Source organism: Canis lupus, chromosome 10 (genome assembly GCF_011100685.1).
Source record: "Canis lupus familiaris isolate Mischka breed German Shepherd chromosome 10, alternate assembly UU_Cfam_GSD_1.0, whole genome shotgun sequence".
NCBI classification, from domain to species: Eukaryota; Metazoa; Chordata; class Mammalia; order Carnivora; family Canidae; genus Canis; species Canis lupus.
In genome coordinates, this window is record NC_049231.1 from 13,523,989 (window position 1) to 13,543,194 (window position 19,206).

At 36.9% G+C, this 19,206-nt stretch overlaps 1 protein-coding gene across 1 annotated transcript in view; it reads right to left on the reverse strand.

Moving 5' to 3' along the window:
- Window positions 1–4,376: 4,376 nt before the first annotated feature.
- Window positions 4,377–19,206, reverse strand: part of ZFC3H1 (zinc finger C3H1-type containing) — a 57,255-nt gene continuing 42,425 nt past the window's right edge. The window contains exons 23-35 of the mRNA XM_038550017.1: window positions 18,707–18,895; window positions 17,845–18,082; window positions 14,873–14,978; window positions 14,588–14,786; window positions 13,930–14,024; window positions 10,097–10,207; window positions 9,731–9,835; window positions 9,443–9,608; window positions 8,281–8,381; window positions 6,389–6,490; window positions 5,705–5,744; window positions 5,396–5,458; window positions 4,377–5,266 (exon numbers count right to left, since the gene is read on the reverse strand). Coding sequence (XP_038405945.1) covers window positions 5,129–5,266; window positions 5,396–5,458; window positions 5,705–5,744; window positions 6,389–6,490; window positions 8,281–8,381; window positions 9,443–9,608; window positions 9,731–9,835; window positions 10,097–10,207; window positions 13,930–14,024; window positions 14,588–14,786; window positions 14,873–14,978; window positions 17,845–18,082; window positions 18,707–18,895 — 1,653 coding nt within the window. The 3' untranslated portion in view covers window positions 4,377–5,128. The remainder of the gene's footprint in view (window positions 5,267–5,395; window positions 5,459–5,704; window positions 5,745–6,388; window positions 6,491–8,280; window positions 8,382–9,442; window positions 9,609–9,730; window positions 9,836–10,096; window positions 10,208–13,929; window positions 14,025–14,587; window positions 14,787–14,872; window positions 14,979–17,844; window positions 18,083–18,706; window positions 18,896–19,206) is intronic.

Genomic DNA, 19,206 nt, shown 5'->3' on the forward strand with positions numbered 1-19,206 from the left:
AGTCTCAGTTGGTCAAGCATCTGCCTTCGGCTCAGGTGATGATCCCAGAGTCCTAGGATGGAGCCCCTTGTCTGGCTTGCTGCTTCTCCCTCTGCACTCCCTCCATCATGCTCTCTTTCTCTCAAGTAAATAAATAAAATCTTAAAAAAAAAAAAAAAACTCCCTTGGCACATACTCTTCTGTTAGATTCATGGGCCTCTCTTCTCATCTTTGCATATACCTAGCACAAAGCTCAAGTTGATTTTTTAAAGATTTTATTTGAGAGAGAGAAGAGAGAGAGAGCATGAGTTGGGGGGTGGGCAGAGGGACAGGGAGAAGACTCCATACTGAGCAGGGAGCCCAACACAGGGCTGATCCCAGGACCCGGAGATCATGACCAGAGTCTAAGGCAGATGCTTAACTGACTGAGCCACCTAGGCCCATCAGATTGATTCTGAAATGAAGAAAAAAAATGTGATTGTTCTGTGGAGTCTCTGAAGACTTCTGGTGGGTTCTCTCTTGTAAAGATCAAATGAGGGATCCCTGGGTGGCGCAGTGGTTTGGCACCTGCCTTTGGCCCAGGGCGTGATCCCGGACACCCGGGATCGAATCCCACGTCGGGCTCCCAGTGCATGGAGCCTGCTTCTCCCTCTGCCTATGTCTCTGCCTCTCTCTGTGTGTGTGTGACTATCATAAATAAATAAAAATTAAAAAAAAAAAGATCAAATGAAGAGTGGAGACAAATTCTACATCCATTTTACTACCTATGAAAGACACAGCTGTTATCTACCTCAAAGATGTCAGAAGGAAAAAAAAAGAAAAACTCTTCACATTTATTGCAGACACCTCAAGTAATACAAAGTACAGCCTAACTATTACTGAGTAGGCTATGTGAGGGGTGGTGGGCCATGGCAATGAGGGCAGGGCGGGGCAGCATGTCCTTACCGGGCTGACCCCCTAAATAATAAATGCACTACTGAAGAACACCTACAGAAAGCCAGGGGACTTCCTGGTGGTAAATGGAACACAGCCCTAAGAAAATAAAACTTTTTTCAGGGGCACCTGGGTGGTTGAGTGTCTGTCTTTGGCTCAGGGCCTGACCTCGGGGTCCTGGGATCAAGTCACACATCAGGCTCCCTGCATGGAACCTGCTTCTCCCTCTGTCTGTATCTCTCATGAATAAATAAATCTTAAAAAAACAAAACAAAACTTTTTTCCAGCTCAGCTCTATCACCTACATTCAGTATCACAGATTGGAAAGACAAAGATAGACCCAATTGCAAAACTGTGAGGTTGAACAACAAAAGAAAGTCAAGAATGTTCCTTGGAAGTTGGCCTTTTCTTGAACAGTTCTTATTCCAAAATGCTCTGTATAATCGCTATTAATTTGTACTGAGGGGCAATGCTACATCTGCAGGCATGATACCCAAACCTAAAAGGTTACTGAAACTGTATTTCCCCATTCTTCCCTCACACTAATGTCAACGCACAGATATGAAAGCAGACTAAGGAAATTAGGACTTATCTGAGAACACACGACAGCTTTAAGCAAGAATTAAGCTTTGTATTATAGCCACATGCTCCTACTTTTCCAACAACCTTGAAAAATAAATATCTGAACTACAATCTTCAATAAAATCTCTCTACATTTGTTGTCAGTCTTAATCACCTCTTGCTTGTCCGCTTAGTGCCTTTAGCTCTTAGATGTTGCACCTGGAGATTCCTGCCTGCTTTATGATGGAGGTTTATATGCCCCTTTAATTGAAAGCAAACCGCCTTAGATAATCCAGTGACAAGTTACAAGGTCCACTTTCCGTTAAAAGGCAAATAGAAATATTAGGCTGTTCTCTAAAATGGAGAAAAACACATAAAAATAACCCCGCAATCTGCCACACCACTTCCTTTACCAGAGATAAAGCCCCGAAGCCTAAAATGCCCCTTTTGTATTTCCCCCGCGGTGGGAGCAGGGGAGAGCGAACAACTGCAGTTCTCAGGGACTAAGCTTTCCTCGCTGTTTGCTGTTTGCCGCTTCTCTGCCCAAAGACTTCAAGTCGTACAGCAGGTTAAATACCGTATTTATACTACCACAGTAACTTTATCAACTTTAATCCCAAGTTTTAATATTCTATGTTAAAAGCATTTAATTAAAAAACGGGTAAAAATATGGAAGGATGATCAAAACGCATACATACTCCTTACTTGTAAGCAGTGCGTTTTTGTTTTTTTTTTTGAGGTTAAAGTGGATTTGTAAAATGACAGGAAGAAGGGGTGACATAAGACAGTATCTTAAAGGTAATTTGTCAAAGAGCTTCTTCATTTTATTTACTTAAAATACTTTTTTTTTAAGTAAACCCCACCCACAATGTGGGGCTTGAACTTATAAACAAAAGATCAAGAGTTGCATGCTCTACTGACTGCTGAGCCAGCTGGGCATCCCAAGCTTCTTTATTTTATTTTAAGATTCTATTTATTTATTCATGAGAGACACAGAGAGAGAGGCAGAGACACAGGCAGAGGGAGCAGGCCCCATGCAGGGAGCCCCAAAGTGGGACTCGATCTGGGGACCCCAGGGTCACGCCCTGAGCCGAAGGCAGACGCTCAACCGCTAAGCCCCCCAGGCATCCCAAGCTTCTTGATTTTAAATAGCAGTATGACAACTGATCAAAGAGGAAAAGAGCTGCGTAACACACGCTAGGTCTTCTGCCTGCATGACTAAGCACAATACGTGATGGGGACCCCTGGAGTTGTTAATGTATAGCCTGCATGGCTGGACCTTGGAGTTGATGCACCAAAGCATTTTCTTCTTTTTTTTTTTTTTCTTCAGGGAGAGGGTATAGGGGGTGGGGGTCAGAGGGAGAGAATCTTAAGAATCTTAAGCAGGCTCTATGTCTAGTGTGAATGAAGCCTGATGCAGGGCTTGATCTCATGACCCTGAGATGATAACCTAAGCCAAAATCAAGAGTCAGACGCTCACCTGACTGAGCCACCCAGGTGCCCCAAAAGTATTCTTTTTTTTTTTTTTTTTTTTTTTTTTTTTAAAGAGAGAGAGAGAGAGACCACAAGCAGGGGGAAGTAACAGAGGGAGAGAGAAAAGCAGACTCCCTGCTGAGAGGGAGCCCGAAGTGGGGCTTGATCTCAGGACTCGGAGATCTTGACCTGAGACAAAGGCAGACACTTAACCAACTGAGCCACCCGGGCACCCCCAAAGTATTCTTTTTTAAAAAAGATTTAAAAGGTACTGCTGGGGCAGCCCGGGTGGCTCAGCAGTTTAGCGCCGCCTTCAGCCCAGGGCGTGATCCTGGAGATCCGGGATGGAGTCCCACATCAGGCTCCCTGCATGGAGCCTGCTTCTCCCTCCGCCTGTGTCTCTCTCTCATGAATAAATCTTTTTTTAAAAAAATTAATTAAATAAAAGGTACTGCTGATGAATTGTTAATTCAACAAATGTCAAGTTTAAGAATACACAAAAGTTCAAAATGTAGCACTGTCTCAAAAAAAAAAATCTATTGAGACATTTCAGTTAACAAAACCGTTATACTATGAGGGAATAGACTGAAAGAATTTTTTCTAAGGACCTAACATGGTGTTCAAAAAACAGCAGGAAAACCTTTAAGGTTAAACAGTTAAATGCATACAATGGAAGAATATGATCTTCCTCCCATATTTCTTTGATTTAAGGGAAAATCAATTAGCTTCTTTTTGATTTAATGAAAGACACTAGACAAGTAGGTTTCATTCTTTACATCACCAACAGCACTTGCTAGCCAAATATGCACCATCCAGTGCGCACACAGTGGGGCCTCAAAACATGGTTTTGTTTTGACTAAGAATTACATGAATGTACAGATGTACAAATGTGCCTACTACTTCAAGGGGGCTGCTGTTCTGCCTCCAACAGTTAGATTAAATTGTGGCTATAAAACCAGATTTGTGAAACTGTGTCTGTGTGATTAACCAATTTTCTACCAGGTGCAAATAACCGACTACAGACCGGGAAAAAAAACTGCAAGGTCTTCTTTATATTTGGTCATACTGATATTCAACATAAGCATGGCACTAAGCAAACTACAGTTGGGAGATACTTTCTAAACATCGGGTCGTCAGAATGAGGAATTTAATGGTAATGCAAACCTATGTGTTCGCTGCCTTGAAAACAAAAGAAAATCTACCTTGTGGTAAATTAAAAAAATCACTGGAAATTTTTTTATGGGAAAGCAGGTTAGGCTACAGTTACAGTGAAAAATCCGTATCTCCTACTTCAACCCTTTCCCACCACAGTGTGAAAAGTGAATAAAGACAGCAACATTTTTTAAAAAGTTAACTTATATTAAAAATATTTTGTTTATAAACAATTTTAATACTACAAAGTAGTATTTCAGTACAAAGCAGTTCAAATATTAACTGTTCTTTAAACTGTTAAACTTTATTATAAATTAAAATTTCTTTACAAAAAAATTGCACATAATATTTGACCACTCTTAGGTTCTGATGCACTGGCATTTGCAATAGTTTCTTTAATCTTCAAGTTAAACAGTCTCGGCAAGGAGTCCAGAACGTAGAAAGGGCAATAAACAACCCTGTTAGAGCATTCAAGTGCAACTAGCAGACTTGTGGCCATGGCAGTTACACTTTCCTTAAGGTGGACTGCTTAAGTTTTAAATCCTGAAATGAAGAATCTCAAAAGGTTTAAAGAAGAAGAACTAAAAGGGACTGCCTGCTTTTTACTGTAAACACAGCCCTGGAAATTAAATCCCAAACAAGAATCTCTCAGGCATCAGAGAGTGTCAAGTGAATCAGGAATAGCACAACATAAAGAAAGGGGGGGGGAGGGGAGTAAAAAATAAAAACAAAAACAAAGCAAAATTAAAATAAATGTCAGTCACTTTGAGGAACTATACTTACGTACATGATGTTATGAGAATCTGGCAGGGCCCAGAAGTAGGCCAAACAGGAAGTTCATTTATCCAACCGAAGAGGGTCATGTTCATTGCTTCCGGTTTTGAGGATAGATATTGTAGGGGACTTGATATGATCAGTAATGCTTGTCTGCCTTACGCAGACCTTAGCCAGGGATCAGCCTAATCTTGAAGGATCATTCAAATAATTTTGGCAATTATTGTAAGGACTTAGAACTGACTGCACCCAGTGTTCAGTGATTCTTGCTTTCTGTTTTGTAACTGTTTAAATTTAAGAGCTCATTTAGGCTGACTCCAATCTCTTGGCACTTGGAAACTAGTTTTCTCAGGTTATCAGTTTTACCTCCTTCTGATGCTTCAAACAAGAGTTGCTGTAAAAGACAGGGAAGCACAGAAGTAAGACTTAGCTAGATTTTGAGCATCACCACATCAATGGATATGGCACATGCAGAAAATTTATAGGAAAACTTCAAGATGAAATAAAAGATAAAAAGCATTACATCTTTCCACAGTGATGCACAAAGAGGTAACTTCTGTAAGGCTCTCTGATATAAACGGTGGACCTATAAGATAGATATATACACAATTCCATCAGGAAACATGATGAAAAACACCTTCATAATCCTAGTTATTTCACTGGGACCTCATCGTATACAAAATGGTTACATTGGGTTTTCAAGTTTCCCAACGTTTAGAGCTCTTAGCACGTGAATGTTTAGGTTTTAATCCTTTTAAACTGAGGACACAACAAAAGGGGCCGAACAGCTTAAAAACAAAGTGACCCATCTGATAAGTCAATCATAGCTTACCTCTCTCTGTCCCTTTAGAACAATCTCAGCAGCAATGGCTCTAAGGGAAAAAAAAGGAATATAGAAAAGGGAAAAGAAAAATTTATATATTTTTGAACGAGATGAGACACTACCACTGGCAGAAAGCTGACTGTGGGAATGAATCTGAGTACAAAACTTCCTGAAAGTAACAGGCTAAACTTCCAAGGAGGGTAACCTATAGTGAAAAGAAAAATTCAACAATTTTTATCAACTTTACAAGAATTAAGCAGACCAGTGTTTTGAACATAAATAACGTTCGTTAAAAATACTCGTAATTATAGTAGAAACACCTGGCACTAATAATACCTTTAAAAGAAAGACGACACCAGACTATAATACGGGGAAACCCCACGTTTAAAAAAAGATGGTCTTAAAATGTGTGTAACAGATTTGTTTTATAGCAGTACTGTTATTTAAATGTTCTGCTTCAAAAAAAAAAAAAAAATAGAACTCCATCTACTTTGCTTTTAGAAGCAATGGTTAATAAGAACTCCCTTACTCTCCGTAGAAAACCTCAGCAAGTGCCAAAATAAATCTAAATTAGAGCAGAGATCTGTCCAGGAAAAAAAAAAAAAAAGATGTCATTTCAGATTTACCTGTCTGGAGCAAACCTTACAAATAAAAGCAATAGCTATAAAAACATGTACATGATTGCTGCATTACATTTTCCAGGTGGCCAGGCATGTTGGAATATTATATGTAAACATCTTGGCTTGAAGTTTCAGAATCTGAACATTGCTTTCTTCCCATTCATGTTGAAGTAGCCTGCAAAGTACATTCAGGAAAATGAACAAAAGCATTGCAAGTGTAGGGAACCCCAAATGTGCTCTATGAGCAGAATATTTGATGAGGTATAATTTTTGATTAGTTATAATCCCTCAAGGCTACTCAGCAAGTAACTATAGAATGTCTCTTACAAAAATTGCCCTGGAACAGGAATAGGCAAACTAGCAAGATGCCCAGTCAAGACCCCTACCATATTCAACAAACAAAATAGGCCTACGTAGTCCTAATAAAGCACTCACTCCACATGCTCCCTCCTCAAAATTTTTGAAAATGACTTGATATATTAATGTAATTTCCTTGTATTTTTTTAATTAAAGAGTAAATATAAATATGAATGTTTATTGGATTAAAATCTAAGTACAGTGACTAATTATTAAGTTCTCTATTTGGGGGAGGGGGGATAACTACAAGGAAATAACTACCAAAACAAGTGGAGCTTTAACCATTAAAACCAACAATTACCCTATCTGTATTCCTAGAAGCCTGTCCTAATAGAAACTAGTCAAAATATAACATTTTCTATTTTTCATGTTTTACCAAAGATAATGCTTTATTTTTTTTAAAAAAAGATTTTATTATATATACATATGAACAGGGTGAGGGGCGGGGGGACAGAAGTAGCAGGGAGTCAGACGAGGCACTCGATCCCACCACCCTGGGATCATGAACTGAGCCAAAGGTAGACACTTAACTAGACTGAGCCACCCAGGTGCCCCAAAGGTGATGTTTTATAATAGAAATTTCTGTATTAGTTTCCGTAGACTGGGACGCTTACTAAGAACTTTTATTATGAAACACTATTTTTGTCATAGCCTTAGGCCTTTACATTTTTTTCAATCTCATACCATTTTCCCACATACATGGTTAAGTGGAATATAAATAAACATAATATTTGGTATTTTAGGTACCTTATTGATCCACAAAACAAACTTAGAAACATAAGACAACTGATGCAGTGGGAGTGACTGCACACGAAGAAGCCAAAATATTACCATGGAGGGTACCATTCTGAATTAAAATGCACAATTCTTGGGGGTGAGAATAAGTTTACTCTGTTAGAGCAGGGAAACTACAAAGAAATGCTCAGAAATCTCCCTCTCATTCAAGGTATAAAATCCCTAGATAAATGTTTCTCAAATGTGATTTGAGGGCTCCAGCTCAGGAATCTGCATTTTATTTAGTATTTATTTTTAAAGTACTTATTTTAGTACTTATTTTTAAAGTAGGCTCTATGCCCAACTCACAACCCTGAGGATCAAGAGTCACATGCTCTACTGACTGAGCCAGCCAGGTGCCCCCAGGAATCTACATTTTAAATAAGCATCCCAGGAGACTCTGATGCATGCTATTACCTGAAAGCAACTGACCTATATGAAAACAAGTCATAGTAACCAAAATATATATAGTTGGCTGCTATCTCTGTTAACACTTTACAAACCTTTTAAGTAATATTCCTTTGCTGTGTAAAACATGCTTCTTGCTACTAATGCATGTGCTGAGGACAGATGGCATGTGCTGAGGGAACACAGATGAATTTTACTTGAATTGTATGCCTCTTATAACCTGTAGTTTTCTAAAGTGACCAGATTTTTACACTGACTTTTACATGAATAGCTGTATATTGCTTAACAATTCTGAAATTAAAGTAGTATGTATCAATGAGAAAATACTAAAGAAAAGACTATTCTTATCAAGTTTTTAAGAATAATTTTATATGAAGAGCTATATACTATTAAGCTGAGACCAAAAATAATTTTATTTTTTCTTACCTCAGTGCAAGTCCAGAATTAGTTGGCATAATTGAGCAAAACCGTTCCAAGGTTTTGGAATGCTGAGTCTTTGGAACACAGCTCAAATAAAAGAAAATAACCTGTAAAGGTTGAGGGGGGAAAATGAATGCAACAAAATGTGAAATCCAATTACCTATGTGTTTTAATGAGAAAACCAAAATGGTCTTTAAGACATGAATGTATAAATTATAATAATGTATGATGCTGTGAGTTACAGTTCCTACCATTAATTATATTAGTGACTTTCCAAATATGAATTAGGAAATATGATCTAGTGATGACAGCCATGGACTGAGAACACTGACAAGAAGCCAGGAGTCCGGGTTTACATTCCTGAGTCTACCTTTACTTGCTGTATAGCTGGGCAAGTCATAGGACTAATAATACCTGCCACATCTTGCTCATGGAATGCCCGTGTGTAAATGACTTAATGTCCATAAAGTGGTTTGAGATCCTGGGATAAAGAATGGCATAGAAGTACAAAGCATAATAATTGGTTATCCCGATTAGCAACAAAACCATCCCACCAAAAAATAAAATACATATATGTTTTAGTCTACATGGAGCTTTAATAGGAGCTTTTAGACTACATTGTACTGAATGAAAGGAGTCTCTGAAAAATAAACTAAAACAAACCTCTGCTTCCTTTCCTATAAGAAAATAACCTTATAAATATATTAGTCATTCTACTATTAAAATTCTAAACAGCATGTAATTTCAGCATTTTTATGCTCTACTTATAGCTAATATTCAATTGACAAATAGTAACTAAAAACAGTAGGTACACTGTATATTATGGTATTTTTCATTCAGTAAAATTTCCAACTAATCAAGCAAACATTACAGGTATCATTTTAATTACTTCTTTTAATCTTTCTTCTTTAATATGTATTAAACCTTAACATCTCTTCAATGTTAGATTTTCTTAAATATAACAATCAATATGCACATTTTATCTTAAAGGGCTCTGTTCCTAGATTTAAGACATAAGAAGGAAACATGGTCAAGAATAACAGTAAATGCTAGGAAAGTGATCCTAAGAAAAGCTCTACTGACATCAAACAAGAGATTTGCTGTCATTTTTTTAAGCCCCCTTCTTTTATACAAATAGCTAAAGAAAAAAAAGTTTTTAAGTTCTTACCCTATTATGAAATTCATAGTTGGACCAGTAATCAGCACTGCTAAAAGGAATGGGGTATCGGGCAGGGACTGTAACCAAACATCTATTCACTAAATCAGTAAAAAATTTGAATTCTTGGACTTTGTTTCTGGATCCAGCAGCTCTATTATTGGCAAAGACAAGATAACTGCCAAAAGAAAAATATTATAATTAAGGCAGTGTTTCTCTCACTGAGAAAACTGATCACCCCTTTCCCCACCATATCCCCTTATTCCAAATCCCATTCTTATTAAGATGAACTAAACTTACTCCATCCAAATCTTCTGCACTATATCAGATCTCATGGCCACCCCTAATGCTGCCTCATATGCCTCCACTGTCTCTTTAATACTTGATTGAAGAGGATGACAAAGGCTGTTTAAAAAATGAAGGAAAACATTGTATGTCTACAACTCAATTAGATTAGGTAAAGGAATGAAAAAGTATTATTTTAAACATTACAGATATTATTACAATGGAATCCTTCTTTTGATGTTTCTTCTTTAATAATGTATAAACCTTAGCATCCCTTCAATTTTGCTTCAATGACTTTAACACCAAATTAATTTTAATACAGTGTAATTCAGTAATAACAAAGGCAAGTCTAATATGCAATATTTCTCTCTAATGTCTCACCAGTAAATCAGCCATAAATAAGGAACTTGGTAGTTAAACATCTCATCATCAAAATTCCCTTTACATAAACGGGCTGGAATGTCAAGTGGTCCTGGGATATTTAAAAGATACCTGAAAAAAATAAGAAACCAACAAACCTCTGTTTGAAATTATGCCTATGCACACATGGATTACTAATACTCACGAAACCAAACCAAATCAAAACAAAACAAAAACACTTCTGCTTCAACTTAACTCTCTTTGAAGTATTTTTGTAGTCTTGAAACTTTATTTTCACATGTATACCATACTGGTTTGGTCACATCTCTAGAATTTACATAGTCTATTTTATACCCACATGAGTAACTCCTCTTTAAAATGAATTTATTCTAGCCCCCAAATTAATCATCTAATTAAATCTAATGAAAAACAGGACAAATGGGATTACCATGTCTCTAAAATCCTCCCACAAAATCTATACTTGTAAAGAAAAAAAATTCTTTTTTAAGAATTACAAAACTTGACATCTGAAAACAGTCTCTTTCTCATATACATACATACAAATAATGTACTATTGCAGGTTTCATTTTAGATAGGATATCATAGTGTATTCTGTAACAAATGGTCCATAAGGCACTGGTCAAAAGAGGTCTGAGGTCTGTGAGCAAATAAGACTGGGAAATACTGAAATTTACAGCCCTCTCTTAAAAAGCCACATTAGGATATTTAATAGGATATTAAAGGCTGTACTGAAGTCAATCAGTGAAGAATCTATTTGACTCACTAATTGAGGTTTCTCCCCCAATATATCTGAATCTGTGTGTACAACATTTACTAACATCTGCAGGGACAGTGTGTTTAAAGGAAACACACTGATCTCTTGGATCTAAAAATTATTTCAAGGAATTAGGTTTTAATGGATTAGAGAAGCTGTATGGTAGCAGAGGGCAGGAGGAACCATAAGCAAGAGAAGAAATGGGACATCTAGAAGTCAGGTTATCACCTTGCAGACTTGGCTATAACTAGCTATAGTACCATGAGATAATCACTTAACTTCTAAAGATGTTAGATTTGTCAACTGAAAGCTGATGTAAGAAGAGATCCCTTCAAATGTAATCTGTGTGAGACTCCATCCCTAGGTTAACTTCAGTAAAATGAAATCCCCAAGTTAACTTTTGTGGCTATGTACTAATCTTCAAATGGACTTGAAATGCATGAAAATTACCTTACCTAGTTCTTTCTTAAAAAAAAAAAAAAAATTTTTTTTATTTGAGAGAGAGTGGGAGGGGGGTGAGGGGGAGACAGCAGAGGGAAAAGGAGAGCAGCAGACTCCCCGCTGAGCACGGAGACCAATGCAGAGCCTGATCTCACAACCCTGAGAACATGAAGTGAGCTGAAATGAAGAGCCAGATGCTCAGCCACCTGAGCCCCCACACATGCCCTCTGTCTTTATAGTAAATGTTACATAGAAAGGGAAATGACAAGATCCAACTCTAGGTAAATATTATAATATATAGGATATTCTAAGCATTTTGCTTTACAGTTTCTACTCGTAAAGTGGAAAAAAAATATTGAACCTAGCAAGAGCACTGACTTATCCCATTGATGATCTGGCTACATTTATAAATTTAAATTCTCTCACCTACTGCCATTTTCCTAATAATTGACTTTAAAAAGATTTCTTAAATTAACAGAAAATGTATACTCTGTGTAAATAAGGTCTTCAGTTTAAATAAACTAAACACAAGATACTCTTTTCTTGTAACTCTTGGTATACTGTGAATTATGACTATTCCCATGGAAAATTTAAAAAAGCAAGGGGACTTAGTAAACACTGGGAAGATTATTTAGAGGCAGCCCATTTCAAAATGTTTATCGACAGTCTGCTTCATTAAAGCTGACATCAAGAAGATCTGAAGATCTTTGGTTAGCTACCACTAGAAACTGGCAACTAAACCAAGTACCTCCATGCCCAAGGGAAGACCAGAGCCAGCAAATCTGTAAAAAGTTCAGTTTAGGGTCTGTCCTACGCACAAATTTGAGACATTAAAAAACTCTAACTTAAACATGGACAAAGCGGGGATCCCCGGGTGGCTCAGCGGTTTAGCGCCTGCCTTTGGCCCAGGGTGCGATCCTGAAGTCCCGGGATTGAGTCCCGTATCGGGCTCCCTGCATGGAGCCTGCTTCTCCCTCCTCCTGTGTCTCTGCCTCTCTCTCTCTCTCTTTCTCTATGTCTATCATGAATAAATAAATAAATCTTTAAAAAAAAAAAAAAAAGCATGGGAAAGCTGAACAATCTCTAAGTTCCTTATAGAATAGTTTAATTCTTCTCCATTAATTTGTATTTTAAATAATTCTTTTATAACTGTAAGGTATTATTCTAGATGTAACAGCAGAAAGAATTTCAGAAACTACTAAAATCACTATGTCAATAAACTGGTTACCATAAAGCAGACATACAGACTCAAGTCTAGGAAAGAATAGTGACCCCAACTTTTGCCAAATCTCAAATAAGACTGGAATGTTCACAAAATATTCTAGGGTAGACAGACCACCAAATTAACAAAACATGGGTTACTTTTTAAAAATATGGTTTTTAAAAAATATGTTTTTATATAATACTGCTACAGCTACACTGTAGGATAGGCAGAGAGCACCTAAGAAAAATATATGTAAGCATTAGACTTGCATATGTAAAACCAAAATCTTATCTGTGCTATTGTCTACAACAAAAAAATTTTAGGAGATTTTCACCTTACAGACCTTCCTTCCTTTCTTAAAATGTTTTTACTTTTTTAAGAATATTTAATTAATTTATTTGAGAGAGAAAGGGAGTGAGCGAGAGAGCGAACACAAGTTGGGGAGGAGTAGAGGGAGAAGCAGTAGGGAACCCGAAGCGGGGCTCAATCCTGGAACTCTGGGATCCGGACCGGAGCTGAAAGCAGATGCTTAACTGAATGAGCCACCCAGGTATCTTAGGCCTTCCTTCTCTCAGTTCTTCATAACAAAAAATAAAAGTATTTTCCTTTCATGCTGTTTTACTTGGGATCAGGAGATTATACCTACTTTTGTAAATTAGGTTTTATTAGAATACAGCCGTGCTCATTCATTTACATGTTGTCTATGACTACTTTTTCCCTAAAACAGCACAGGTGACGAGTAGTGATAGACCACATGACTTGCAAGCCTAAAACATTTACTATATGGCCCTTAAGTGAAAGTTTGCTGATCCCTAGAGAGAGATGAGGAGGAAGGAGGGAAGACAGGCCGGCCCCGCCCCTCCACCTCGCCAGGCCAAAATAATTCCTTATGATTTCCTGCAGCCTCTTGCAGTAAATACAGAGCTCTACATAAGTTACTGAGAAAGTGATGCTTGAGAAAAGACTTTAAAAACTTTTCACTCTGTACTTCAGAGGTTAGAGCAGTTCTCTTTAGACTTAAAGTAAAAGGTTTATTATTTATATCCATTTGAGATCACCAATCAAATAAATTAAAATTCATTTTTTCAAAACGTATGAGAATTATCTGAGGCAATCTCAGATAGTATTAAGTACTATAGTTGCTATAGTATTAAGTGCTAAGTTAACAATAACAATGAATTAAAAGCAAAATGAGTCACTATTAATATAAACCTTCCTTTGTTAGTCTTTCATCCAAAGAATGCAAAGTATATTACATCTTTTCTGTTTTTATTCAATTCTACTGCCCTCATAACAGTTATGTAAAAGTATTCAAGGATTTTTTTCAATTAGTCTAAAATGTAATTAACCCACAAAAAAAAAAAAAATCTGTCAACTTTCCACTAAATTATATTATCTTTTTCTTCTATAAAATCAAGGGTTCAACAAACTTACCGAAACAGATCCAAGTTATTATACTTCTCAAACCCAGGTTTAAAGAAGGATGCGATAAATTTCCCCAAAAATGGAAGAAGATTATCTCCTTGATTCTATTTTTAAAAGAGGAAGGAAGGATACACATTAGACTTAGAATGTTTAATTACATCTGTCAAGGAAGGAAAAAAAGCCCTTAACCGCCCCCACCGATTACATTAAGTTTTTTGAGTAGGTGGGGGTAGAGATAACTTCTATATTCTGATCTCCAATTAAATGCAACCAACCATTAAACAGCTTAACACCCAATATACCACGACTACCAACTGTCCAAAAAACTTCTATTGCATGTTTAGCACCGGTACTAAGTGTGTTGGGGGCTCTAAATCTGATTAAGACATGGTCCTTGCCCTCAAAGAGTCCTTAGTATAGTATATAAAGCAGCAAGAAACAAAACTACAAAGCAATATAATAAGTGCAATGATAGAACTATGCAGAGTATTTCTAGCAAAGAGAAAGAATACCTAACACAGTTTGCAAAGGGAAAAAGACCAGGAAAAGCTTCCTGGAGAGGCTGATCCCTAAAACATCTTAAAGAATAAGAAAATGTAAAAAAAAGTAAAAAAGAAAATGTGAAACACAAAAACACCTTTAAGAATTATGAGGCTTTTTTTCTTACTTGTAAGATGAAGAATTTGCACATATGATAAAAAACCTCTGCGTTCTGAGGATTTTTTTCAAATGCAGTAAGCCATACTCCCCTGGCTTTGTCATGCTGATCTGTTTGCAAATATAAAGCAACAAGGGCTTCCAACAATTGGCAGTTCATGGGACATGTTTCCAATAAACGTTTACAAAGCTCCACTGCAGCCTCATACCTTAATAAGAAAAAAACATGTCTAAACATATGAAAAAAATCAATTTTTAACACAAGGATAACTGCTGGTTGTCAATCAAGTTTTACCTCTCCAGAAGCTGGTGCAGAGCAATCATGTTTGTGTAAAGTGGAACACAGACCTCTACTCTCTCCTCAACCGTAAGGTTCTCATCTGTGCAAGCTTTCACGGCATCTATCCAAAAATATCACAGTAACAGAAATCAAACATAAAATGAATGGATTGTTATTTAAATTCTGAGAGGGATACCATCGAAACACAGCAGCTTACTCTTTTGTTGGACCATCGTCTTATCCTTTACTGAAATCCTGGCTTATTACTACCTAAAGGAGGTATTTTCAGATATCTCCAAACTCCATAAAACTCAATCTCTTACCTTCATATTCCTGGTAATAAAACAATTCGTTAGATACGAGCTCTCGCACATCTCAATGTTTTCACTTTAAAAACTATGTCTGCATTTATCTAAATTCCTTAAAACTGATCTAAAAAAAAAAAATCAAAGAACGAATTATCTTTTTTTTTAAATTATCTTTTCATCTTTCTTGACCCAATTCAACAGGCCCTGCTGCTCTCTGTTCTACAACCATTTAAATGTCTCCCCCTACACCAGATCCTTTCTTTACTCCTTCAAAACAGGTCTTTTCCCCTTGTAGTCCCCACTCTGTGTCTCAGAGAGTGGGTCACTGTTTCACTTTGCACAGCTGTCACCCATTTCCTCCTTGCTCAGTGGTAGCAAGAGATCCCGGATTTACAGTTTATAAGTGAATGTCATTCCGAAAATGCACTTCTGAAGTTCATTTATAAAAATCATCTAAATAAACATAAAAGCCGATCTCTCCATTTGTTTTATTTGATTAGCATTTGATAATGTTCTTCTTTTCAATTTCTTCTTTATTTACATGTCTTCTTGGTCTCATTCATGGACTATTCTTTCACTCCTTACTGCTATACTCTTTTTTTTTTTTTTTTAAGATTTTATTTATTTATTCATGAGACAGGGGGGGGGGGGGGCAGAGACACAGGCAGAGGGAGAAGCAGGCTCCATGCAGGGAGCCCTATGTGGGACTCAATCCCAGGTCTCCAGGATCACACCCCAGGCTGAAGGCAGCGCTTAACTGCTGAGCCACCCAGGCTGCCCCTGCTATACTTTTTTTTTTTTTTTAATTTTTATTTATTTATGATAGTCACAGAGAGAGAGAGGGAGAGAGAGAGGCAGAGACATAGGCAGAGAGAGAAGCAGGCTCCATGCACCGGGAGCCCGATGTGGGATTCAATCCCGGGTCTCCAGGATCACACCCTGGGCCAAAGGCAGGCACCAAACCACTGCGCCATCCAGGGAATCCCCCCTGCTATACTCTTAAATGTCCCATTTCCTCAGAGAAAATATCTCACTCCTTCAACTATGAAATAATTTACAGCAAAAGCACATTACAAACTGTAAAGCACTACAATAGCTCCTATGTTAATAACTTTCAAATCTATTTTTCTATCCATAATCATTCATTTAAGGTCCACTTCCTTATTTCCGTCTGCCAACAAGCATCTCCACTTGGACCACCAATTAATTACTCTTTTTTCAAAAAAGATTTTATTTATTTATTCGTGAGAGGCACAGAGAGACGCAGAGACACAGGCAGAGGGAGAAGCAGGCTCCATGCAGGGAGCCCAATATGGGGCTCAATCCCAGGACCCTAGGATCATGCCCTGGGCTGAAGGCAGGTGCTTAACCGCTGAGCCCCCCAAGTGTCCCACCAATTACCTACCATTCACAAATACTATTCCTACTACCAAAATCAGTCTTCCCAAATTTACCTGTTTTTAATCAATACATTTTCAATCATCTTGGACTATTTCTTCTCTTCTTCCCTGACATTTAATCTGTCCCCCACATCTCTATGTGAGTTCAAATGTTGCTAATTAATATTCCCTCTTTCCCAGGTTACTTTTTTTGTGCTTCACTTTTGGCCATCAGCTTCTCGTTATTTTTGTACCTTTGGGATCATTCCTCTGCAGCACATGCTTCCTTTCTTCAAGAACCACTGTCATCAACTCTACCACACTTACAAAGTACTTGAAAATGTGATATTATTCCACTTACCGAGCTTAATTCCTACTATTCTACAACATAAACCCTCGCTTTGATAAGGATCCTCCCTTCAAATCCATTGTTGCACCAATTGCTAGGTTGCTTTTTGTTTACTTAGCTCCCTTAACAGGAATATCCTCCTTTTCCTTCCTTTCTTCGCTGGTTTATTCAATAAATATTTAGTAAGTACTTAGTAAGCTGCCAGACATTATATGTCCTTGGGAAATACAGAGATAAGACAAGGGTCACATCTTTGAGGAAGCCAACTATGTCACATCAGAGTCAAGCTTCAAAGTCCAGCTCCAAGTCCTAATTCTTCTATGAAGACTTCTTTCATCATGCCAACCTACAATAATCTCTTTGCTTTGGGTTTATGACCTGTACAGTATAATTCTATAAATCACAGACCTTTGTCTCTTCTGTAAGCACAGAATTTAGACTACATACCAATACACAGTTACATGGCCTCATACATTTAATAATTATATCAAATGCATAGATTTTATCTTCTGATTATGCTATATACTTCCTACCAGGAGGAAATAGGCTTTTATATCTTACTGTTTTCCATAGTTACCTGAAAAAATACTCTCTTCTTTCACCTTGATGGACTACTTTAAAAAAATTACCTGGTTCTCTAATTCAGTCAACTCAATAAACCTATATAATCTCTATTATCTACATATTTAGCTGATCTCTTTTGCTATAATCAGAAAAATTATGTAATGTAGTTCCTGGCTTTCATATACGCCAAAGGTCTATCTTACGCGATTCAATTCCTAACCATCTTTTTTTTTTCAATGCGTAATCTTCTAAGCATTAATATAACAAAGTGTGAAACTATACATACATATTTGTGAAACATATACATACAAATTTGTTCCTATTAATTATGAAGACTTATAAAGGGATAAGCTGACGTTCTATATAACTTATAAACATTTATCTTACCTTCAAAAACTGCTAGTAACATGTCAGGATTAGTCTTTACATCTTGAACTGCTTGCCATGGCATTACAAATGATTCTGTGTTAACAATTCTTGAAGGATTGGCATTAGACGGATCATAAAATTTTGAAGGGAGGACGTTGAACTCAATAAGATGTATGTAGGCCAGCCATGCCAAACATCGATCGCCTGTTTTAAGGTATTCAGCTACTATTCCACCATTAGCTGATTTCAAAGCATTCTAGGTAAAATGAAAAAAATTATCTGTGTTTTTTAAAATAATAACTCCTATTCCTATTAAGATTCAAATGTAAAGGCAAAGAAGTATACAAGTGTCATATTTCTTTGGAGTAGTTCTTAAATACCTAAGTCAAAATATTGATAGTCACCAATTTTTTTTAATGAAAATAAAGCAAGATGTTAATACCAGATTTTTACTGTGCTAAGGTTTATAATTTATGAAAAAAGATTCAATTTATTTGTACATTTTAAGTGTCTTGACATTCAAGGTCTAGTAAGATAAAAAGAAAACTAAACAACAAAGAAACCCCACCATACCCATAGAGGAGATTTTCACTATGGACTAATTTCTTTCCTCCTTATTGTCTGAATATTGAAGTTTTATTCTGATAGGTACACAGCATACATTATTTTCATTTAAACCTCATTAGCACTCTTAAAAAGGCATTATCCCCATTAAGCAAATGAGGCAACAGTCATAACTTTACACAACTTACTGGTAAGTGGCAAAACCAGGATTCAAATCTAAAGTCTGTGTTCTTATGAAATAATGCTAACCTATAATGTTTTAGACCTTTAAAAAATTCTCTATAAAGTATAACTAAAAGCTGTAATAAATGTTTACCTGTAAAACTGCAAGTGCACTCTGGCATCTTCCAGTAAATATGTGCAGCTGAACTCTAAACAAGAGAGCCTCTAAGAGCTGAAAGGACAGAACATCTGATGCTTCCTGCTTGGCTGCTCCCATGAGGAACTCCACCATCCTTTCACATACATAATCCTTTTCTTCAAATGTGCTTTCTAGGTGCAGAAACTACCCAGAGAGGTTTCATATAATTACATTTTGTAAAACAAAACAAAACTGTAAAGCTACAGATTTTCTACATTTCATAAGATGTTATATTAAATCTTCAATTTCTGCAAAATGGATTAATTATAAATATATATAAACCCATCTTCCTGGGGCATCTGTCTGGCTCAGTCAGTAGACCTTGCAACTCCTCATCTTAGGATCCTGAGTTCAAACCCCACGTTGGGCACAGAGCTCACTTAAAATAAAACAAGAAAAAAACAGAACAGCACCCCCCAACTTCCAGTATTATAATCTAGATTTCCCTTTCTACA